This window comes from Tachyglossus aculeatus, chromosome 1 (genome assembly GCF_015852505.1).
Source record: "Tachyglossus aculeatus isolate mTacAcu1 chromosome 1, mTacAcu1.pri, whole genome shotgun sequence".
Classification (NCBI taxonomy): domain Eukaryota; kingdom Metazoa; phylum Chordata; class Mammalia; order Monotremata; family Tachyglossidae; genus Tachyglossus; species Tachyglossus aculeatus.
Genome location: NC_052066.1, coordinates 143,685,106 through 143,710,357, shown reverse-complemented (window position 1 = coordinate 143,710,357; position 25,252 = coordinate 143,685,106). Strand labels below are relative to the sequence as shown.

Here is a 25,252-nt window from a genome sequence, read left to right as displayed (position 1 = left end):
CAGTCCATGTCACACATGGGGCTAACACCTTTAAACTAAGTGCTGGGTAGGTACAAGTTAATCAGGTTGGATACAGTCCTTGTTCCATATGGGGCTCACAGCTTTAATCCACATATTACAGATGAGGTAGCAGAGACACAGAGAAGTGAAGTGACTTGCCCAAGGTCACACTGCAGACATGTGGCACAGTCAGGATTAGAACCCAGGTCTTCTGACTCCCAGGCCCAAACTCTTTCCACGAAGCCATGCTGCTTCTCCAAATATTTTACAATCAGGTCAGACATAGTCCCTGTTCCTCACTGGACTCACAGTCTCAGGGGTGGGGGGGAGCAGGGATTTAATCCCCATATGACAGATGAGGAAACTGAGGTCTGAAGAGGTCAAGCCCTCGCTGTAGCTCAACCCAGAAAGTCCAAGCCGTCAGGATCCAGAAGAAATCTAGTGGCAAGAGCATGGGCCGTGAGTCAGAGGACCTGGGTTCTAATCCTGTCTCTGTCACTTGTCTGCTGTGTGACCTGGGGCAAGTCACTTCACTTCTCTGGGCCTCAGCTCATTCATCTGTAAAATGGGGATGAAGACTGTGGGCCCCATGTGAGACAGGAACTGTGTCTAACCTGATTAGCTTGGATCTACCCCACAGCTTAGGAGAGTGCCTGGCACACAGCAAGTGCTTAACAAATACCATAAAGAAGCCCCAGGCCCTTGTCTCTCTGGGGGCAAAGCCAAGGGACTCTGGGAACTTCTGCAAACCTGCCCTCAGTATGGATGTCTGGATTCCTCCACTAAATAACGGCTTCCTTGTGCCTGTTGCCATGCTGGTGGACGGGACGGGTGGTGGCAAGCGACTTGCCAAAGTGACTTGCCAAATGACCCTCCAGCCTACCTTGAGTGAGAATGAGGGTGGAGAGGGAAAGGGAGAGAGAGGGGATGAAGGAAGGTGGAAAAGAAAGTCGAGCCATGGACTTTTGGGTGGGGCCCAGGCCAGAAGCGATGTGCCAGGGATGGAAGCTGCAAAGGAAGACATGGGGAGGGGAGATCCATTTGAAACTTGGGTTGTTGGGGGTTGAAGCCAACCCAAGGGGTGGTCTATGGAAGCTACAAATCCAATCTGGGCCCCATTGGTCTGAACACATCAGGCCCTCAAAGTACCTCATGCCTGAATTGTCCAGGTGGTTCAGTCTGAATTTATTTCAGGAGCCCCAAGCTGCGTGGATGATTTGCCTGTGTAGATCCTCCAGTTTTCTACTTCAGAATGAAAATAATCATAATAATAATAATAGTGATATTTTCGAAGTGTTTACTATGTGCCAGGGACTGTACTAAGCACTGGGGTAGATACAAGGTAATTGGGTCGGGCCCCGCGGAGGCTTGCTCAACCCCACGGTCACTGTCATCAGCGGGTCACAGACTGGCTCCGGCCCCAGCCCCAAGTGAAGGGATGCACCGCCCTACAATCTGAGCCCTGGGTCTCTCTGTTGCACCCCAAGAGACTGCTGACTCTCCTCTGAGGACTGGCCGGGGACCGGCTGGACGATGGGATCCCTCTGAGAAGGGGGAAGGTGGGGAAGGGGGAAGGCGGAGAGGGACCAGCTTGGGATTTCTAAGGGGAGGAAGCTGCCCAGCTTTTCTCTGGGTTCACGGGGGATCCTCCGGGAGAAATTAGACTAGACTGGGCTTATAGAAGGACGAGCTGTGGTTGGACTGGAGAAAGAATGTCCTGATGATCAGGGCTATGACTCACTGGGAATGGCCACCAAGGGGGGCTGTACCATCTCAGTCCCTGGAAATCTTCAAGCAAAGAATCAGTTACTGTCTGATCCAGAAGGGTTAGTCATCCATCCGCCTGATGGGAGATGGGAGACTGGACAGGAAGGGTAGGGTGTGGGATGATAAAGACCCCCTGAGGCCCCTCCCAATAGGGGACTATGGGCTTCCCAAACAGGGGTGCGGAAGGGGATTGTCAGGGAGCTGCAGAAGATCTTCAATCCTTCAGACCTACAAGGAGGACTCCAAGCTGAACAGGATACAATTCAGACCATCTCCCTCTTAGGAGGTGGACAGAAGGTGGTGGGGTTGGGAGTGCAGTGAGAGTGGATCAGGGGATGACTACTAGCTTTAGGCTGTCGGCACCTCCAGCACAGTAGCAGTCTGGCACCCTGGAGCACTTTGTATTTATAGAGCACTAGAAACTCAGTTCCAAAATGAAAGGTGGAAGGGATGGTCGAGACTGCCCGATGGTCTACACCACCCAAGTTCACTGCTTATTCTATTTCCTTTAACCTGCACACACCCACCTGTGGGGTGAGACATCTTGTGCCTGGCAGGAAAGGTCAGTGGCACTGATCTGACTCTCTTTCCAGCTTTAGGCTACTTTCTGCTGCAGGTAAGGCTTCCACACCCCTTGACTCCTGACACACCTCTGGCATTAACCCACTGGCATTTAAGCACTTAATACAGTGCTCTACACACAGTAAGTGCTCAATAAATACGATTTCTGAGTGATTTTTGGACTTGCTGGTGGGCCAGATGGCATGACTTCCTAGGATAAACCTTGCCCCTCTGCTCCCAGGGACCGAAGGTTAATTAGCTGGCTCTGGATTATTCCAACTCCATCAGCACTTCTGTCTAAGGGATTGTCAGGTGCTCAGAGAACTTCCCCTGAATCTCTTCTGGCCTCCAAGTGATGGAACTGAGCTGCTGGGGCTGAGTGTGGCAGCTGAGATCCCCGCCCCCCCCCCGGACAACCAGTGGGTGGATGGTGCCCCCAGTGACAGAGAAAGGCCCATCTGCTCCCCACCTCTCCAACTTTGTCCCGGAGAGAGGAATACGGGCACCATCAGGGCAGACTAATAACCTGTACGGGCCATGGGAGCCTATTCAAGAGGAAGGCCCACTAGGATTTCCCCAAAGGAATGCCAGGAACACCCTGGCCACTCCTGTAGACCACTCCCCTTAGTGGGGCAGTTCCCAGGGGGTCCTTCCCCGGACTCTCCATCCAGTAAGAGAGGCAGCCTTCTTGTCTGCCACACTGTCCAGCTGCCCTGTGTCCCTCTGGCTCCCATTCTCCACCCCCTGGCTTGCTCACCCATGCTCCTTGACCAGACAGTGGCTCCTTAAACAGGTGCCCCCATTCCACAGCAGGCCATGCAATCCACTTTGAGTTATCTCCTGGGCTGGCCCGGTCACTCCTCTTCCGGCCCTGGCCCTGAGGATAGAGCCAGGGTTGCCATGGTTACAAGGGTTCTTCCAGGGAGGGGCAAGACCACCCAGGTCTGGATCTTAGGACTCAAGTGCAACCCCTTAGAGGTCGCAGACATACTCTGCTGAGAGTCCAAGTCTAAACAATGTCGTGCTATTGAGGACAGCAGCGAATGCTTGGTATTGTTGCAGAGTCCAACGACCCCCGGTAGCCAGACCCCCTCACTGAGCTGGACTGAGATTCCACACAATGCATTCACTGCCCTGGATGCTTGACCGTAGACTCTAGATGTGTAAGGGGGATTGGTAGGGAGAGCTCACTGTTCCCAACTGATCCTAGAAGGAGGTGGCGGGGGGGTATGGGTGACCACTGACCCAAGACCTGTGGGCCAGAAGGGACCATGGCATCACACAGACCCTTGAGCTATCTGGGCAGACAGGCTGGACCCAGAGGGGCAGGGCTGTGGAGTTGGTTAGCCAGGTCCAACAGGAATGGTAGAGGGGTGACTTTAGGGGGCTCATGCTCAGAATAGCCAGAGGCAGATTAGGGGCCACTGGTGGGTTGCCTCTCCCCGCCCTACCTTGCCCAGGACGCAGGGAGCCAACCATTCCACCCCCCACCACCCAGATCTTCCTTCATCACCATCTGGGGGCTCCTGGGTGGGGGGCAGGGAAGGTGGGGCAGGGTGCCAGGCAAAGCAGGGGGTGGTAAGGCGGGGGGCTAGATCATGCCACTCCTCTGGTCCAGTGGGGAGGACCGTGAAGACGCCGTGCCCAGCAGCAGCTCCTTCTCGTGGATGAGCGAGTCCAGCAGGTCTCCCTGCCGGTAGTTGTGGTACACCTTGAGGAAGGCCAGGACGGCGATGCCCAGCCACGCCAGCCAGGAGGCCCAGAGCCCGAACTGGACAGAGAGGAACAGGGCAAAGTGGAGCATCAGTGAGTGCATCCCAACCCCACTCTGGGTCCCACCCACTGCCTTGGTTCTCTATTTCCTTTTTAAATGAAATGCGTTAAGTGCTTACTATGTGACAAGCATTGTAATAATAGCTGGGGTAAGTACAAGATAATCGGGTTGGACACAGTCCCTGTCCCACATAGAGCTCACATTCTTAATCTCTATTTTGCAGATGAGGTAACTTAGGTACAGAGAAGTTAAGTGACTTGGCCAAGGTCACACAGCACACAAGTGGCAGAGCCAGGATTAGAACCCAGGTCCTCTGACCTCCAGATCTGTGCTCTTTCCACTGAGTGGGCATCAGTTGAATGAAACAGAAGAGGGGAAAAGAGAGAGATAACCCCCCATGCCGCCACTGCCCACCAGACCCCAGCAGAGCCCCTGGAAGAGGTGGGATGTGCCCACCTCCGGACTTCAGCCATCAGTTGTGGGGGACAGAGATTCTCTGAGATTCCTTAGCATCAGTGGGTGCTTTGCTAAATTCTATGTACTAAGCATTGTGCTAAATGCATGGGAAGCATCATGGCCTAGTGGGAAAAGCATGGAGTCAGAGAACCTGGGTTCTAATCCTGGCTTTGCCACTTGTCTGCTCTGAGACCTTGGGAAGTCACCTAACTTCTCTGTGCCTCAGTTATGTCACTTGTAAAATGGGGATTAAATCCTCCTCTCTCTGACTTAGACTGTAAACCCCTTGTGGGAGAAGGATTGTGTCCAATAAAATTATCTTGTATCTACCCCAGTGCTTAGTATAATGCCTGACACATAGTAAATGCTTAACAAGAACCATTACCAAAAATAAACCAAAGAAAAAAAGAACACTGGGGTAGCTAATCAGATAAGACATGGTCTCTGTCCCTCACAGGGCTCCCAGTCTAAGGGGGAGGAAGAAAAGGTATTTAATCCCCATTTTATAGATGAGGAAACTGAGGGCCAAAGAAGTTAGGTGACTTTCCCTAGGTCAACCCTTTTTCCTCTCCTCCTCCCCATCCCTCCCACCCTACCTCCTTCCCCTCCCGACAGCACCTGTATATATGCTTGTACAGATTTATTACTCTATTTATTTTACTTGTACATATTTACTATTCTATTTACATTGTTAATGATGTTCATCTAGCTTTAATTCTATTTGTTCTGATGACTTGATACCTGTCCACATGTTTTGTTTTGTTGTCTGCCCCCCCCTTCTAGACTGTGAGCCCATTGTTGGGTAGGGACCGTCTCTATATGTTGCCAACTTGCACTTCCCAAGCACTTAGTACAGTGCTCTGCACACAGTAAGCGCTCAATAAATACGATTGAATGAAATGAATGAACCAGCACGCAAGTGGTGGAGGAGGGATTAGAACCCAGGCCTCCTGACTTGCAGGCAGTGCTCTTTCTAGTTGGCCATGCTGCTGCTCAACCCCTTGGCCAAGACAGGGGGATATCTGAGCGGGCAGAGGCTTCTACTCCAAGTCTGGGAGGGTCCAGGGCTTGGGAAGTCTGCTGCTCTCTATGGTGACGGAAAAGGAGGGAACGGGGGCCTTCAGCCTGTTGGGGCTGACCCCTCTAGGCACACCTATTCCCTAATGAAACTAGCTGGGATCTGCCTGATGCTTGTCATTCCCCAAAGCATCCTCAAACCATTACCTCACTTACCCTCACACCAACTGTAGGAGAGAGGGCTCTTGTTCTCTTTTTACAGATAAGGAAACTGAGGCCTGAAGTGACTCCCCAGGTCACTGCTAGGACTAAATCTCAAATCCCCAGACTCAGAGTCCTTTTACTTGCGCTAAAGTTGATTGCTCTGACCCCCAACTCTCTCTGCTGGGCAGATGGACTCAATGGCTGAGGATTTTCAGTCTTAATCTGCATCATGCTGAACTGGGGAGGTGGAAACCAACACCCACACCCCTTAGGTGGGTGGTCTTCCTGTCCCCTCTGCTCACTAAGATCCCCCCATCCTGCTGCTGAGCCTCCCCAAGGATCCTAATGTCTTATACCCTCCTGAGAATCTGTATAATTTGACCAAATGCCTGGTTCTTGGAGGCAAGGAGATAACGGGGAGATAGCCTGAGAAGTCCCCCAGATAATTAGACTTGCCTGATCACTTAAGAGAGTTCCACACCAATGCAATAGAGAGGGCGAAGGGATGAGTTAGGGTCATTACTAAAAGCCCCCAGAGCAAGCTCTTTCATTTCAGCATTGTAGAAAAAGGACAGAGTTGGGTTCCGTTTAACAAGCTACCCTTCCCAGGGAATAGTACAATTAATAGGGGGGAATTAATTCATTAATAGCCTCCTTGACCCCTCAGCCATTTAGCAAGGTGGGCTAATTAAAAATCTGCTGAATCCCACCTGGATAATTAGAGAGAACCAATCCCCTCAGGACCTCAGAAAAGAGGATGTTGGTTTGGGAGACATACAAAGGACAGAGAGAGGTGATCTTTGGCTAGATCGTCAAACATTTTACTATGTTGTTGTCGGAGGTACTGAAGACTGAATGGACCAAGGAAAAGTAAATATTGAGGGGAAGCCATATTGGCCAGTGAGGGACTGTGGATTTCTAGATTTCAGTGTGTCTGACTGGGTTTTGATTTTGCCTCTCCTTTACTGGTCACCTGCTTGATTAGCTGGGGCCCATGTGGGAGAGAAAGGGAGGCTTGCAATCTCTCTGTGCTGGTAGCCCTGGGGATTATCTGGTGGGGTGGTGGGGCCTCAACCCTTGCCTAGATGGAGGTACCCTATGACATTTTCAGGCAAGTGGAAATTGCTTTAGTGGTATGCTTTGCAGGAGCACTCTATAGCTCCCACCAACCCCTGCAAGAGAGGAAAACTCCCAGGATTTGGAAACTGGAATTTGCCTGATTGACCACACCTTCCATACAAGTGGTCTGTCTAGCTTCTCTCAAACTGGGGAAGGTTCAACAGGTCCCAGAATCAGAGAGGTATTCATACCTCATCTTGCCCCTCCCCACAATCTCTGGAATGCAGGAAGATTTTTGAATGTTTCCTGGTTGCCTAATGGGGGACCCAATGTAAGAAGACAGTGCTCTGATTCACACACTATATCTTGCTCTTTCTGCCCTCTTTTTTTCCCCTAGATATATGTATGTGTCTGTGTGTGTGTGGGTGTGTGTGCTTTTGATCTCTTTCTTTCTCTCTCATCTGTTCTCTCTGAAAATGTCACTTTAACCCATCCAATCTTCCAGGAGAGTCCTTATAATATTCCAAAACAAATTATGCAAGAAACCCTCCCGGCCCCTTCCTCCTTGGGTTTTATTTTGATTAAAATCAACAGCCCTAAGGGCCCCAAGTCAGTTTTCCCATGGCTTCTCCATTCTGTTGGTGCCTGGCAGAGTGGCAATTCCAGCCCGAGGTAACCATCTCTGAAGTGAAGCTAGCCTGAGTCTGCCCAACAAGAACAGGGAGAGCATCAGGATGGGGAATAGAGAAGCGCTGTAGCATAGTGGAAAGAGCAAGGGCCTGGGAGTTGAAAGGACCTGGATTCTAATCATGGCTCTGTCACTTGTCAGCTGTGTGACCTGGGCCAAGTCACTTAAATTCTCTGTGCCTCAGTTACCTCCTCTGTAAAATGGGGATTGAGTGTGAACTACATGGGGGACATGGACTGCGTCTGACCTGATTAGCTGGTAACTAACCCAGTGCTTAGTACAGTGCCTTGCGTATCCTAAGTTCTTAACAAATACCATAAAAAATTTTAAAAGAAGAAGACCAGACAAGGCACCACTGGAGTCTGGAACCCACCTACCTGGGCAATAGCAAACTGGTCATAGAAGGCTGAGTTTTCTAAGTTCAGTTCCAAGTCTATGTCCTGGAGCTCTTCACAGCTACAACAGAAAGATGTTTGGGACAGCATAATAATAATAATAATGGCATTTGTTAAGTGCTTACTATGTGCAAAGCACTGTTCTAAGTGCTGGGGGGGGAATACAAGGTGATCAAGTTGTCCCACGTGGGGCTCACAGTCTTAATCCCCATTTTTCCAGATGAGGGAACTGGGGCTCAGAGAAGTGAAGTGACTTGCCCAAGGTCACACAGCAGACAAGTGGTGGAGCCGGAATTCGAACCCATGACCTCTGACTCCAAAGCCCGGGCTCTTTCCACTGAGCCACGCTGCTTCTCTACTGAGCCATGCTGATTTTATGTTCTTCACAAACTCCAGATTTTCCCTGAGGTGCCACTTCTGCCCCATCCATTCAAACTGGTTTCTGTTGCACAAGAAAAGCTCAGGCCCCCAAAGCAGTGCATAGCATTAAGGGATAATTTTTGAGCCCACCCTCCAGGCAAGATGGCTCTGAGACCCAACTTGAGAAGCTGAGAAGGCAACTGCAGTTTGGTCTCTGGGAACAAGTTCCCCAAATCAGTCAACTAACTTAATTTTTTGAGTGCTCTCCCAAGCACAATACAACAGAATTAGCAGACATGTCCCCTGCCCATAACGAGCTTACAGTCTAGAGGGGGAGACCAATATTAATATGAAGAAATAAGTAATTTAAAATATGTACTTTGAAGATATGTACATAAGTGCTTTGGAGGTAGGGAGAATATCAAATGCCCACAGGTCACAAAATGAAGTGTTTTGATGATGCAGAAGGAAGAGCGAGCAGGGAAAAAGAGGACTTAACCAGGAAAGTCCTTTTGGAAGAGATGTGACTTTAGTAATGCTTTGAAGGTTGGGAGACTAGTGGTCTAGAGGATATGGAGGGGGAGGGAGTTCCAGGTTAGGGGAAGGATGGGGGAAAGGGGTCGGTGACGAGATAGATAATAATAATAATAATAATGATGGCATTTATTAAGCACTTACTATGTGCAAAGCACTGTTCTAAGCACTGGGGAGGTTACAAGGTGATCCTACGGGGGGCTCACAGTCTTAATCCCCATTTTACAGATGAGGTCACTGAGACCCAGAGAAGTTAAGTGACTTGCCCAAAGTTACACAGCTGACAACTGGCGGAGCCGGGATTTGAACCCATGACCTCTGACTCCAAAGCCCATGCTCTTTCCACTGAGCCACGCTGCTTCTGTAGATGAGAATGGGGCACAGTGACTAAGCTCATGCTAGTGGAGCAGAGTGTGCAGGCTGGGCTGAAGTGGGAGATTGAGGTAAAATGGGGTGAGCTGATTGAGTGCTTTAAAGCCAATAGTAAGAAGTTTCCGTGTGATGCAGAGGTGGATGGGCAACCACTGAAGGTTCTTGAGAAGTGGGAAGACATGAACTGAATGTTGTCATCCTCCTGGATTGGCCAGTTCTGGAAATAAAAACCAGTGATTCCACAGGATGGGAGACGGAAAAGGATGAGGTGGGGTCTAGGAAATGCATACACACATTCCACCCCATCATTTACTGCTCCATCCCTCACTCGAGGGTGGTTGCTTCCTCCCTTGGCTGCTGCCTCCCTCTAGCGGGGTCAGCATGGGAGATGGTCCAAAGCTCCTCATTTTCCGGTGCTCCTGTGTAATGTTAAGGTGCCGTGGAGACAGCTGCAGATTAACATGCTGCCTGGGGACTTTAAGTTTCAATTGCCTAGTCCATGGCAACTGGATGGGGGGAAGCCCACAGGCCTCAGCAACAGCTTGTATGGCCTGCTACCAGGACAAGCAACGGAGCCCCAGCCTCCTCTCCCCTTGAGTACTAAAAAAACAGCCGTGGCCTAATGGAATGAGCACAGGCTTTGGAGTCAGAGGACTGAGGTCCTAATCCCAGCTCCGCTACTCAACTGTTTTGACCTTGGGCAAGTCCCTTAACTTCTCCATGCCTCAATTCCCTAATCTGCAAAATTACCTCATCCTAATCTACCAAAACCTGCCAGTCTCACCTTCACAACATTGCCAAGATCCTCCCTTTCCTCTCCATCCAAACTGCTACCTTGTTAGTATGATCACTCATCATATCCGATTGGATTACCGCATCAGCATCCTTTCTGATAGCCCAACCTCCTGTCTCTCCCCACTTCAGTCTATACTTCACTCAGATACCCAGATTATATTTCTACAGAAACGCTCTGGGCATGTCACCCAGCTCCTCAAAAATCTCCAGTGGTTGACTATCAACCTTCATATTAAGCAAAATCTCCTCACTATTGGCTTCAAAGCTCTCCATCACCTCGCCCCTTCCCACCTCACCTCCCTTCTCTCCCTCTACAGCATAGCCTGCACATTCTGCTCCTCTGCCACTAACCTCCTCACTGTGCCTCCTACTCGCTTGTCCTGCCGTCGACCCCTGGCTCACATCCTACCTCTGGCCTGGAATGCTCTCCCTCCTCACATCCGCCAAACTAGCTCACTTCTCCCCTTCAAAGCCCTACTGAAAGCTCTCCTCCTCCAAGAGGCCTTCCTACACTGAGCCTCCCTTTTCCTTTGCTCCTCCTCCCCTCCCCACCACCTCGACTCCCTCCTTCTGCTCTACCCCTCTCCCTGACCCATAGCGCTTATGTACATATTTGTTATTCTATTATTCTATTCATTGTTATTCTATTCATTTTATTAATGATGTGTACATACTATCCTATTTATTTTGTTAATGATGTGCATCTAGCTTTATTTTTATTTATTCTGATGATTTGACACCTGTCCACATGTTTTGTTTTGTTGTCTGTCTCCCCCTTCTAGACTGTGAGCCTGTTGTTGGGTAGGGACCGTCTCTGTATGTTGCTGACTTGTACTTCCCAAGTGCTTGGTACAGTGCTCTGCACACAGTAAGCTCTCAATAAATACAACTGAATGAATGAATATATCAATATTCTATTTATTTATTTTGATACTATTGATGCCCATCTACTTGTTTTGTTGTCTATCTCCCCCCTTCTAGACTGTGAGCCCGTTGTTGGGTAGGGATTGTCTCTATCTGTTGCTGAATTGTACTTTCCAAATGCTTAGTACAGTGTTCTGCACACAGTAAGCACTCAATAAATATTATTGAATGAATGAATGAATGAATCTGTAAAATCAGTATTCAATATCTGTTCTCCCTCCTACTTAGACTGTGAGCTCCATGTGAGACTTGTATCTACCCCAATGCTTAGTACAGTGTTTGGCATATAGTAAGTACTTAAAAAAAACCAAAAGTAGTATTATTATTACTAGTAATAAATTGCTTCCCCCAACCTTTCCAATCAATAATACCTGGCCCATGGGATACCTAGGTGTCATTCAGAATATTGTTAGGTTGTCCACTTATTGATCAAGGCTATTGGCTGACAATTTGAGTTTAACAGTGGCAGGATATTCCCGGCAGCACCACCTGATGGAAAACAGTGGGAAATATTGGATTTTTCTCTGCTAAGAGGTGTCATCCATGGGGAAGGATCCCAGGAGGAGGGAGGAGACTTGGGGCAAGCAGTTGGTTGTGGGGGTGGGGAGTCCGCTCTAACTCCTCATCAGAGTCACCCAGCAAGACCCAAGTTCACCTCTAAGTGCCCTTTCCACCCCAGTGAGGCCACTCGCCCCCTGACATGGGGCCTGTCCATCTTCCTACGTCATCTTCCCCTAACTATGCCCCATCATCTCCCTCAATCAAGCTCTATTTCCTGCCTCATTCCAGGTTATGCCAAACAGTGAGGGGTGGGAGGGGGCATTCCACACCAATGTCATCCACCAGAAGGCCCTGGGAGTTGGGCATACCGCTGGGTCTCTAGGGAGTTGCCATTGCTAGAAGCAGCATGGCTCAGTGGAAAGAGCCTGGGCTTGGGAGTCAGAGGTCATGGGTTTGAATTCCAGTTCCACCACATGTCTGCTGTGTGACCTTGGGCAAGTCATTTAACTTATCTGAGCCTCAGTTACCTCATCTATAAAATGGGGATTAAGACTGTGAGCCCCACTTGGGACAACCTGATCATCTTGTATCTACCCCAGAGCTTAGAGCAGTGTTTTGCACAGAGTAAGTGCTTAATGAATGCCATCATTATTATTATTATTATTATTAGTAGTAGTAGTAGTAGTAGTAGTAGTAGTAGTAGTAGTAGTAGTAGATTAAGGGAAGTCCTGGACCCCTCGAGAGCATCTCACTCTTTCTGTGCCCGCAGAGGGTGAGAACCAACGCTGGGAAATCAATGGCAACCCCATCCCATGTCCTGTAGTCCAGGGTCTGCTGAGACCCCAGAGACCCTCCACTGGTCTCTGTGCCACACCTGCTTTCATCGACACCTCCTCCCCATCCTGAGAACCATCACCCACCTGTGGGGGAATGTCCCCTTCTCAGTGATGGCCTCACACCACATGTTGAACCCGACGCTCACGATGGTGCTGGCGATGAAGATGAGGAACACGACGAAGGCGCTGACTAGGAGGTTCAAGAAGGCATAAAAGAAAGAGCTGAAATGCAAAGAGGAGGATGATGTCAGTCCTAAAGAACTGGGACACCACCTCTCCAACTAGCCACTGTTGCTCCCCCCGCCAGCCCCAACTCAGGGACTGGGGTGGGGGCTGCCCAAATGGAATTCACAGTCTAGAGGGGAAGACAGACATTGATATAAATGAATAATTTATAGTTATCAACATAGATGCTGTGGGGCTGAGAATGATAGAGGGGGGAATGCTGCTGTTGACAAATCATGATGGTTTTGTTCCTTCCCAATATCCTCTCCTTGTAAGGTCTTTTATTTTTGAAAATAACTAGTTGGGGGGCGGGGGGGTCTTAATCATATGCAGGGTTGGGGGGCGGGGGCAGGGTAAGGCTCCAGGCTGAGCTCCTTTCATTAACTCTAATGATAAAAATCACCATGTTTGAACATAAACAATCGTTAGCTCCAGTTATCATCTACACAATGATTATTTAATGACCAAAATGAAGATAAGAGTTGAAATTATCAGCTGTTAAATTCATACTGAAGCTCTCAGGACTGTGCAGATATGTGATGTGGGAAAGAGTACGTGTTTAACATAGCTGGAAGGACTAATTTCAAATTAAGCTGCTATTGCACTGATAACTCAAACTAAAAATACTTAGTAAAATGAGCACAATTATCTAGCATCTATTAGTCTTCCAACTATCTAGCTTTACATTGTGATGACTAACAGTAAAGGAGTAAATTTATTTATATTAATGTCTGTCTCCTTCCCTTCCCAGCCCCTGAGACTATAAATTCACTGTGGGCAGGGAATATCTCTGGTTACGTTGTACTCTCCCAAGTGCTTAGAACAGAACTCTGCACACAGTAAGTGCTCAATAAACACAATTGACTGAAGGAGAATAACAAATATTATTGATAGTAAAAGAAAATGATGAGGACTTCTTTCCAAGAAAGATCTCCTAAGAAAATAACTTAATCAACCAGTGGTATTTACTGAGCACTTACCAAGCGTAGAGCACTATACTAAGCACGTGGGAGAGTACAGTGCAACAGAGTTTGTAGATATGTTTCCTATTGAAATGGAGTTCACAGTCTAGAGGAGAAGACAGAAATTGATATAAGCAGTATGGCTTAGTGGAAAGAGCACTTTGGAGTCAGAGGTCATGGGTTCAAATCCCAGCTCCACCACTTGTTAACTGTGTGACTTTGGGCAAGTCACTTAACTTCTCTGTGCCTCAGTTACCTCATCTGTAAAATGCGGATTAAGACTGTGAGCCGCAAATGCGACGGCCTGATCACTTTGTAACCTCCCCAGCGCTTAGAACAGTGCTTTGCACAGAGTGAGCACTTAATAAATGTCATTATTAATTAATTAATTAATTACATGAATAATTTCTAGTATGAACATAGATGGTGTGCGGCTGAGAATGGTAGAGGCACACCAGACGTTTGCACCAACAGTGCCCAGTGCTTAGAACAGTGCCTAGCACAAAATAAGCACTTAACAAACACCACAATAATAATAACAATACTGAGCACGTACTCTCCAAGATCACTCTAACAGTCCTCACCCAATCCCCCTAGACCTCTCAGCTACCTTTGACACTATGCTGTAGATGAAAATGCTAGCTAATCCAGCCACCTTTTTAAATGGTATTTGCTTAGTGCTAAATAGGTGCCAGACACTTTACTAATTGCTGGGGTAGATACAAGCTAATCAGATTACACACAGTCCATGTCCCACGTGGTGTTCAAAGTCTTAATCCCCATTTTACAGGTGAGGTAACTGAGGCCCAGAGGAATGAAGTGACTTGCCCAAGGTCACAGAGCAGACAAGTTGGTGGAGCTGGGATTAGAACCCATTTCCTTCTGCCTCTCTACCGTACTCTCCCACGTGCTCAGTACGGTCTTCAGGCAATGCTGCTCCCAACTGAACCCTGGCGACCAGTTATGGCAGGTAGAGCAGCATGTCATACTGCAATCAGGAAAAGGGTGTCTTTACTGGAACAGAAACAGTGTGGCCTAGTGGAAAGCGCATGGGTCTGGGATTCAGAGATCAGGGATTTTAATCCCAACTCTGCCACTTGGGAAAATCACTTGCCCAAGCAAGTGATCACCTGCCCAAGAAGCAGCGTGGCTCAGTGGAAAGAGCCCTGGCTTTGGAGTCGGAGGTCATGGGTTCAAATCCCTGCTCCACCAATTGTCAGCTGTGTGACTTTGGGCAAGTCACTTCACTTCTCTGGGCCTCAGTTCCCTCATCTGTAAAATGGGGATTAAGACTGTGAGCCCCACGTGGGACAACCTGATCACCTTGTATCCCCCCAGTGCTTAGAACAGTGCTTTGCACATAGTAAGCGCTTAATAAATACCATTATTATTATTATTATTTATCTGTGCCTCTGTTTCCTCATCTGTAAAATGAGGATTAGGACTTGAGCCCCATGTGGGAGAGGGACTGTGTCCAAACCAATTATCTTGTATCTACCCCCATTCTTAGAATAGTGTCTGGAACACAGTAAGTGCTTAACAAGTACCATTATCATTATGTTGCATAAAGATGGTAAAACAGGAAGGCAAAAACAAAAAAGAAACCAAGTACTGCAAGCAACAAACTGTGAGCCCGTTGTTGGGTAGGGACTGTCTCTGTATGTTGCCAACTTGTACTTCCCAAGCGCTTAGTACAGTGCTCTACACACAGTAAGTGCTCAATAAATACGATTGAATAAATGAATGAATGAACAAACATAACAAACAGAACAAGCGTTAATCTTTATATGTGCACCAAGTGGTCTTTTCAATTGCACATGCATCCGTGGGTGAATTTCACTCAGTATCAGCTAGATGGGTAAGCTCATTGTGTTCAGGGAATGTGTCTACCTACTCTGATACAGCGTATTCTCCCACCTACTTAGTACAGTGCTCTGTACAAAGGAAGTACCCAATAAATACAACTGATTGATCTTCTTTGAGCATGAATGACAGCTATATAAAATAAATAAAACCATTATAAAATGCCCATTACTAGGTCAACTCCAAAGCCCATGCAGATCTGCTGGTCTCTGTTTCCAGTAGGGGCTCTGAGTGCTGACCGCCTTCCTGGACCTCCATTCCCATGGTTAAGGATGAAACATCCGATCATCCAACACTTCCAACGATGCCTTCTACGTTCCCAACTTGGCCTCTCTACATCCCAAAATTTCCCCGGGAAACATATTTGCACACAGGCAAGCATACACACACACACACACACACACACACACACACACACACACACACACACACACACACACACACACACACACACACACACACACACACACACACACACATATCTGTAGAGGGTTCTAATCCCAGCTCCGCCACTTACCACCTGTGTGACTTTGGACAGAGCACTTAACTTCTCTTTGCCTCAGTTACCTCATCTGTAAAATGGGAATTAAGACTTTGAGCCCACATGAGACAATATGATTTCCTTGTATCTACCCCAGCGCTTAGAACAGTACTTGGCACATAGTAAGTGCTGAACAAATACCCTCATTATTATTATTATTATTATGTTAAGGTCAAATTACATTACTGATAATGAAATTTCCTTCTCCCTTTGCAAATGTGGGCGATACAGTCCCGTTTGGGCTGGGAACAACTAGTGATGTCCTGTTTGCTCTGTTCCATTTTGGTTATGTAAACTCAAGCATGCACTGTTTCATTCTAGGAATATCTAGAGCTCACTGCAACTTTTTGATCAATCAGTGGTATTTACTGAGCTCTTGTTGTAATCAGAGCCCTGTACTAAGCATTTATACTGTAAGCTCATTGTGGACAGGGAATGTATCTGTTCATTGTTATATTGTACTTTCCCAAGTGGTTAGTACAGTGCTCTGCACACAGTAAGTGCTCAATAAATACAAGTAACTAACTAAATACAGTTGACTGATTTGGAGAATACAATTCAATAGAGTAGGTAGACACGATACGTGCTGTCAAGAAACTTATTTTTGTTTTATAGAATCCGTTAAGCACTTACTGTGTGCCAGGCACTGTACTAGTCACTAGGGTAGTTACAAGCCTATCAGGTTGGACAGAGTACATGTCCCATGTGGGGCTCACAGTCTTAATCCCCATTTTACAAATAAGGTACCTGAGGCACATAGAAGTGAAATGACTTGTCCAAGGTGGCACAGCAGACAAGTGGCTGAGATTAGAACCCAGGCCAGTGTTCTATCCCCTAGTGCACTCTGCTTTCTCAAGTTGCTCAAAATCTAGTAAGTCAGACCAGAACGGGAGATCCAGTTAAGGGTCTAAAAATAGCCCATCACTGACCTCTGGTGAGCCAGCTAGCCTAAACGCTAAGCAAGGGGAAAAAATTCATCAATAAAATCAGTCCCAGTGAATAACGATTCATTCCCCTGCCAGTATATGTTGTTTCCTGCGTGCAGCAGATCTTCACTTGTCACCCCCACAGGGAACAGTAGTTTCCTCTTTGTTGCTGTCAATCAACCCCTCAGAAAAGTACAAGGAGGAGGTATGGGGATGGGGCACACTGTCCCACCTGCTCAGTGCTCATTGTGTTGCAGCAAAGACCAACCCCAGCCTAGGCATGGACTGAATGAAAGAACGGAGGAACATGGAAAGATTTACCTCACACACAACAATCTTATCTCTGGGTTCTCCCTTTGGGCAACTGAAATGGACAACCACCCCCACCCCCTACACACATCTGAGCAACTTTAATAATGATTATTTTGGTATTTGTTATAGCTATGTTCCAGGTATATAGTACTGGTACATAGTACAGGTACTAAGTACTGGAGTGGATACAAGCAAATTGGGTTGGATACAGTCCCTGTCCCACGTGGTATGCACAGTCTCAATTCCCATTTTACAGATGAGGTAACTGAAGCACAGAGAGGTGAAATGACTTGCCCAAGGCCTCACAACAGATAAGTGAGCCTGTTGTTGTGTAGGAACCGTCTCTATACGTTGCCTACTTGCATATATATCAAGGCATTTGTTAAGTGCTTACTATGTGCAGAGCACTGTTCTAAGTGCTTAGTACGGTGCTCTGCACACAGTAAGCGCTCAATAAATACGACTGAATGAATGAATGAGTGAATAAGTGGCAGAGCCGGGATTAGAACATGTGATCTTTTTACTCCCAGGTCTGTGTTCTATCCATTATGTCATGGTTTATTTACATATTTATTACTTTATTTATTTTACTTTTACATATTTACTATTCTATTTATTTTATTTTGTTAATATGTTTTGTTTTGTTGTCTGTCTCCCCCCTCTAGACTGTGAGCCCGCTGTTGGATAGGAACCATCTCTATGTGTTGCCGACTTGTACTTCCCAAGTGCTTAGTACAGTGCTCTGCACACAGTAAGTGCTCAATAAATGCGATTGAATGATGAATGAATGAATGAATGAATGAATGAATGCTACTCTAATCTCTGGCACCCTTGACTCCAAGCCTGTGTCTTCACAGACCACAGGAGGGGAACATGAGGCAACGATTTAGATCATCCAGGGAAAATACTGAAACCTCCCCACTAAAGAAACAGGGTCTTTGTGGTTCAAAACCTTCCAGAAGGGAGGCCTGCACTGACTTACCAGATACTTCTCACCTCTGTCTCACTACTCCTTCGACTTCGGGTGGGGAGTGGTCCTTTCCTAAAATAGAGGATCACTGGAGGCCTGACTCTTCCTTTCTAACTCTTCCTAATGGGACCAACGTTACTCTGGGTCAATGCAACTTGTACTTCCCAAGCGCTTAGTACAGTGTTCTGCACACTGTAAGCGCTCAATAAAAACGATTGAATGAATGAATGAATGGAGGGCTGATGCCATGTTGGGAGGGGCTGGTCTGCAAGGCAAACTCAGCCTGGCTCTCTGCTTGGATAGGTCCAAGGGCATACACTCGGGCTTAGAAGCCCCAAACAGTCTGCCCTCAATCCAACCTGGGTCAGTCAATCAATTGTACTTACCGAGTGCCTACCGTGTGCAGAGCACTGAACTAAGCGGTTGGGAGAGAGAGTACAATATAACAGAGTTGGTAGACATGTTCACTGCCCACAACTGGAAGAAAAAAAAACCTGGATGATGCACAGGAGTCCAAGTAGACCCCTGGGCCAGGCTGAAGGTCTGAGGTTTGGTCCTGGGCCAAAGCCGGCCTCCAGCCCATCCCCAGGACTGGTTGGCCACCCCTTGCCCAAACCAGCAGCTCCACCCCACTGCCACCCTGGGCCTTCGGTGCCATGGGCAATATCCATGCCATCCAATGGGTGCTCAGTGCCCCCCTTCCCACTGTAGTGAGATAAACTCTGATTCTTTGCTGTTTTATTTCTCAAGCCGCAGGGCAGTTCACCCTACGGACAGGGCCCCTGATAGTAAATATGATTATAAATGCCATTATAATTATTATTATCACCAATATTATTATCACCACTTTCATTATGTGCCAAGCATGACGTGGCTCAGTGGAAAGAGCACGGGCTTTCGAGTCAGAGGTCATGGGTTCAAATGCCGGCTCCGCCAACTGTCAGCTGTGTGACTTTGGACAAACCACTTACCTTCTCTGTGACTCAGTTACCTCATCTGTAAAATGGGGATTAAGACTGTGAGCCCCCCGTGGGACAACCTGATCACCTTGTAACCTCCCCAATGCTTAGAACAGCACTTTGCACATAGTAAGCACTTAATAAATGCCATTATGATTATTATTACTCAACACCAGAGTAGATACAAGATCATCAGAACAGGCACAGTGTCTGACCTCCCATAGGGCTCACGGTCCAAGAGGGAGGGAGAAGAGGCATTTTTTCCTTATTTTACAGGTAAGTAAACTGAAACAGAGAGAGGTAAGTGGCCAAGCAGGGATTAGAACTCATTGTGGGCAAGGACTGTGACTGTTTATGTACTCTCCCAGGCTCTTAGTTCAGTTCTCTGCACACAGTAAGCGCTCAATAAATACAATTGAAGGCATGAATGAATTAGAACCCTGACTCGCTGGCCTGCATTCTTTCTCCTTGGCCACACTGCCTCAGACCACAGACTTAGACTGTGAGCCCCATGTAGGCCAAGGAATATGTCCAACCTAGTTAACTTATACCTACCCCAGCGCTTAGAGCAGTGTTTGACACATAAGCACTTAACAAACGTAAGCACTTAACAAATGCCATAAAAAAGCCACATGGCTCAGTATGTTCTGTGGCACAGGGACAAGAGTATGACAGACAGAAATCAGGGATTGCCATGCCATAGGGGCTTTATTGGAATAAAGCCCCGTGCATTTCCACCAGGCTTTCTCTGGAGAACTGAGAACTAAAAATATCCACTCACGCCCTCGTAGGAAGGAACAGTGTCGCCTTTTCCAGACAGGAAAATCGCTTCGGTCACTGAATCTGGGGTCTTTGAGAAATCAGGCAATGGTTCTAATGGAAAGTGTAGATTCATCTGTCCGGCCTAGCTATTGATCCTGAGTTGGATACATAAGAATTCCGTGTCCCAGGGATATCTGCGTATTGGGTGGTGGGGAAAATTACAGGGCGATGCTGGGGTCACTCAATCGAGAAGCAGTGTGGGCTAATGGAAAGAACATGGGCCTGGAAGTAAGAGAACTTGGCATTGCCACTGCACTGCTGGGTGACCCTGGGGAAGTCACTTAACTTCTCTGTGCCTCGATTTCCTCATCTGTAAATTGGGGTTTCATGTTTAGAACGTGCACTCTGCTTAGTACAGTACTTGGCACATAGTAAGCACTTTGCAAATACCACAGTTATCATTATTATTATCAGGAAGATGAGATGGTGAGAAGGAGGGTGGGATTAGTCGGTACAGTCCTTGAGAACAGGGATCATGTCTACGATCTTGATTGTATTCTCCCAAGTGCTTAATTCAGTGCTCTGCATATAGTAAGTGTTCAATCAATGCCACTCATTGATTGACAAGGGGTGGGGAGGAATGATTTAGACAGGAAGGGGGGGGAAGGAAAGATGGGTGAAGTTGACACAATTGTTGCCACCCCGACGGAATGTTCACAGCTTAAAACAAAAGAGAAGTCTGAATGCTTAAGTGGCTGATTAGCAATGATAACAGTGCTTAGGACAGTGTAGAACACAGAGTAAGCACTTAACAAATACCATCAAAAAAGTCACATGGCTCAGTATGGCCATGTATGGCCAGTATGGCCATAGCCCAGGGACAAGAGTATGACAGACAGAAATCAGGGATTGCCATGCCACAGGGACTTTATTGGAATGAAGCCCCACGCATGCCCACCAGGCTTTCTCTTAAGAACTGGGAACTAAAAATATCCACTCACACCCTCGTAGGAAGGAACAGTGTCTCCTCTTCAAGACAGGAAAAGTGCTCCAGTCCCTGAACCTGGGGTTTTTGAGAAATCAGACAACGGGCCTAATGGAAAGTGTACTTGCATCTGTCTGGCCTAGCTATTGACCCTGGGTTGGATTCAGAAGAATATTGTGTCCCAGGGATATTCTTCAGGCCAATTTGCCAGGGGAACCCGGTGGGCTGGAAGGAATATCCAGGGTGACTTAAAGGGGTGTCTCTAGGTCCCCCAGCTCCAGTAGAGAAGCAGTGTGGCTCAGTGGAAAGAGCACCGGCTTGAGAGTCAGAGGTCATGGGTTTTAATCCCAGCTCCGCCACTTGTCAGCTGTGTGCCTTTGGTCAAGTCACTTCACTTCTCTGTGCCTCAGTTACCTCATCTGTAAAATGGGGATAAGACTGTGAGCCCCACGTGGGACAACCTGCTTACCTAATATCTACCCCAGTGCTTAGAACAGTGCTTGGCACATAGTTAGTGCTTAATAAACACCACAATGATCATTATTATTATGCTCTGTGCCTCAGTTACCTCATCTGTAAAATGAGGATTATGACTGTGAGCCCCATGAGGGACAACTTGCTTACCTTGTATCTACCCCTGCGCTTAGAACACTGCTTGGCACATAGTAAGCGTTTAATAAATACCATAATTATTATTATGCTCTGAGCCTCAGTTACCTCATCTGTAAAATGAGGATTATGACTGTGAGCCCCACGAGGGACAACCTGCTTACTTGTATCTACCCCAGCGCTTAGAACAGTGTTTTGCACATAGTAAGCACTTAACAAATACCATCATTATTATTCCACTGGCCTTTTCCCCACCCAGCCATGAGTCCACCTCTTACCATGGGAGACCCTCAAGACCCCATATGATCCAAGCCCCTGCTGTCCCCATGAGGATGTCTCTCTTAGAATGAAATGGGTGTGAGGGTCAGAGAGGGTCTCCTGTCCCTTTGTGACTGAGTGGAGGTCCAGTCCGGTATGGGCCAGGAGCTGGGCTGGGCCTGGGATGGACAGAGCCTCCGCCTGCCCCTCCTCAGGGTCACCCGAGAGCTGACCATGGTCCTAGACGGCCTGGGGCATAGCCCCGGCCTTGGCACCGTGCCCCCACCCAGATGGGGTCAGTCCAAGGGGCTGTTTGCACTGGGGTGCTGCTGGAAGTGGGGAAGGGGCTTTGCCACTTGTGAGGTGTTTATTCTGCGTGGGGGGCATTGTGCAGGGACGTGGCTTGGAGAAGCAGTGTGGCTTAGCGGAAAGAGCCCTGGCTTGGGAGGTCGTGGGTTCGAATCCTGCCTCCGCCTTTTGTCAGCTGTGTGACTTTGGGCAAGTCTGGGCTCCATTTACCTCATCTGGAAAATGGGGATGAAGACGGTGCGCCCCATGTGGGACAACCTGATTACCTTGTGTCTACCTCAGCGCTTAGAACAGTGCTTGGCACATAGTAAGTGCTTAATAATAATAATAATTATAATAATGTTGGTATTTGTTAAGCACTTACTATGTGCCAAGCACTGTTCTACGCGCTGGGGAGGTTACAAGGTGATCAGGTTGCCCCATGGGGGGCTCACACAATTTTAATCCCCATTTTCCAGATGAGGTAACTGAGGTCCAGAGAAGTTAAGTGACTTGCCCAAAGTCACATAGCTGACAGTTGGCGGAGCTGAAATTTGAACCCATGACCTCTGACTCCAAAGCCCGTGCTCTTTCCACTGAGCCACGCTGCTTAACAAATACCATTATATTATTATTATTGGCGGTGGAGGGGTTTGTGGGGAGTGGGGAGCGTTGCACGGGTGGGGGAGGGTTTGCACGGGCTTTGGAGGTATTTTTAGGCTTGGAGGCCTTGCACGAGTGGGGAAGGGGTTTGCACGGGTGTTGGCGGTATTTTTAGGGCTTGGGGTCTTGCACGAGTGGGGAAGGGGTTTGCACGGGTATTGGACGTGTTTTTAGGGTTTGGGGGGCGTTGCACGGGTGTTGGAGGTACTTACACGCGTGGGGGTCGTGGCATGGGGGAGGGTCTGCAGGGGTATTGGAGATGCTAATAATAATAATGGCATTTTGTTAAGCGCTTACTATGTGTCCAGCACTGTTCCAAGCGCTGATGTTTGTAGGGCAAGGGAGACATTGCACGGGTGAGGGGTGGCGAGAAGGGGCCGTGGGTCGGGGGTCGCGGATGGGGGTGGGAGGGGGAGGTACTTACTCCTCGTGGCCTTTGCAGAGGAAAAAGAGGGTCCTCCAGGCCTGCAGCGCGGCCAGCAGCAGGGAGAGGAGGCCGGCCAGGAGGCAGAAGCGGCAGGCGGATGGAGACCCCCACTCCTGCACCGTGAACCGCTGGCGCCCCTGCACCGTCAGGTTGGCGCTCAGCCACAGGCCCTCGGTGAACAGCAGGCACCGCCCGTGGAAGTCCGTCCCGTTCTCCGACAGGGGTACCACCACGATGAAGCTGAATAGGAAGGCCAGGAAGTAGCAGCTGCACTGGGCGAAGAGGAAATTGTTCAGCGCCATGGCCCGGGGGGGAGAAGATGGGGAGAGGGGAGACTGGGGGGCCTGCTGGGAGGGGGTGGGGAGAGGAGGGAGAGGGTGGGACAGATGGGATGTGGAGGGAGAGGGGTGGGTGAGATGGGAAGACGAGGGGGAGCGGCGGGAGAGATGGGAAGAGGAGGGGAGGGGTGGGAGAGATGGGATGAGGAGGATGAGGGGTGGGAGAGATGAGAGAGAGGGTTGGGAGAGATGGCAAGGGGAGGGAGAGGCTGGGAGAGATGGGATGAGGAGGATGAGGGTGGGAAGAGATGGGAAGGGGAGGAAGAGGGTGGGAGAGATGGGATGAGGAGGGAGAGGGGTGGGAGAGATGGGAAGAGGAGGGAGAGGGGTGGAAGAGATGGCAAGAGGAGGGGGAGGGGTGGAAGAGATGAGATGAAAAGGGGGAGATGGCAAGAGGAAGGAGAGGGGTGGGAGAGACGGGAAGAGGAGGGCGATGGGTGGGAGAGATGGGAAGAGGAGGGGGAGGAGAGAAGGAGAAGCAAAGACTGAGTGGGAAGGAGGGAGGGGGAAGAGAAGAAGGAGAGGAGGAGGGGGCGGTGATTGTAAGGAAGAGGAGGAGGAGGAAGAAGAGGAGGTGGAGATGGAGGTAAAAGGAGAAAGGGAAGGAGAACAGGGAGGTTACTGAGCTGCTGCAGCCCGGAGCGTGAGGCGGTGGAGGCTGCGCAGTGAGAACGTCTCTGTGCAAACCCCCCGCCCCCCAGCCCTTAAGCAACGCTCGACCCCCTCTCGCCTCTCTCTCCCCTTCTCCACCGTCCACTCCCTTCTGGGCTGGCTCCCCTCCCTCCCCAAACTCGTCCCGCGGATCCCAGGCAAACCCCCTCTCCGCTGCCTGGTCTTGAGCCCTTGGGAAATCTAGGGGAGGGGAGTCCCAACCCAAACTCGGCTGACTCTATGACCTGCCCAGATCACCATCACCATCTTCATCATCATCATCATCATCATCACTCCTCACTCCTCCGTGAGTTTATCTCTTTTATTTCCTCAAAGACTTTCAAATAATAATAATCATAATGATGATATTTGTTAGGCGCTTGTTATGCGTCGGACCCTGTACCAAGTATTGGGGTGGATCCAAGCAAATCTGGTCAGACACAGTCCCTGTGCCATCTGGGGCTCACAATCTCAATCCCCATTTTCCAGACGAGGTAACCGAGGTCCAGAGAAGTGAAGTAACTTGCCCAAGGTCGCACAGCAGGCACGTGGCGGTGGCAGTATTAGAACCCATGACCTTCGGACTTCCAAGCCATGATCTATCATTTCACCCTCATTCCCTCCCTGCAAGGCAAGGAGAGACACATTCTTATCCATCCCTATTTTACGGATGAGGATACTGAGGCGCTGTGCAGCTCTTGCATGCCCATTCCATGATGGAAACAAATGGCCCTTATAGTTATCTGAACAGGATTCCCAGACATGCACATCCATCGAATCTCCCAACAGGGCTGCAAAACACCCAGATGATGGCTTTCTCTGTGCCTCAGTTCCCACATCTGCAAAATGGGGATTCAATGCCTGTTTTCCTTCCTACTTAGGCTGAGAGCCCCATATGATGATGATAATGTGGATAATAATAATAATAATGGTATCTGTAAAGCGCTTACTATATGCCAGGCACAAAAATACAAATTCTATGGTGCTTCCAGTGACAGTGTATAGATCCAAAAGCTAGACAATGAAAAAACAGGATAGAAAGTGCATCGATTCTTTTGAAATGCGGTGTTGGAAAAGGCTTTTGCGGATACCATGGACTGCCTGAAAAACCAACAAATGGATTTTGGAGCAAATTAAGCCAAAGTTGTCTTTGGAAGACCAAATGACTCGACTTAGATTAGCATATTTTGGACACATGATTAGGAGGACTAATTCTCTATTGCTAGGAAAAGTCCTGGGAAAAAGTGGAAGAGGAAGACCAGCAGTAGGT

The 25,252-nt window shown here is 48.5% G+C and overlaps 1 protein-coding gene across 1 annotated transcript; it reads right to left on the bottom strand.

The window, feature by feature from the left end:
• Positions 1 to 617: 617 nt before the first annotated feature.
• Positions 618 to 23,350, bottom strand: TMEM179 (transmembrane protein 179). Its single transcript, XM_038751952.1, has 4 exons — positions 22,991 to 23,350; positions 12,328 to 12,465; positions 7,904 to 7,982; positions 618 to 4,099 (listed from the first exon to the last, which is right to left on the bottom strand). The coding sequence occupies exons 1-4, from the start codon at positions 23,293 to 23,295 to the stop codon at positions 3,920 to 3,922; spliced, it is 702 nt and encodes a 233-aa protein (XP_038607880.1). The 5' UTR covers positions 23,296 to 23,350; the 3' UTR covers positions 618 to 3,919.
• Positions 23,351 to 25,252: the final 1,902 nt, after the last annotated feature.

Bases quoted from the DNA above. Each gene is read 5' to 3' on its own strand.
- TMEM179 (XM_038751952.1), bottom strand. From the start codon at position 23,295: ATGGCGCTGAACAATTTCCTCTTCGCCCAGTGCAGCTGCTACTTCCTG. The intron at 12,466-22,990 runs GTAAGTACCTCC...TTTGCATTTCAG, and splicing joins CTCTGCAAAGGCCACGAGGA to CTCTTTCTTTTATGCCTTCT. The intron at 4,100-7,903 runs GTAGGTGGGTTC...CTCTCTGTCCAG, and splicing joins ACCAGTTTGCTATTGCCCAG to TTCGGGCTCTGGGCCTCCTG.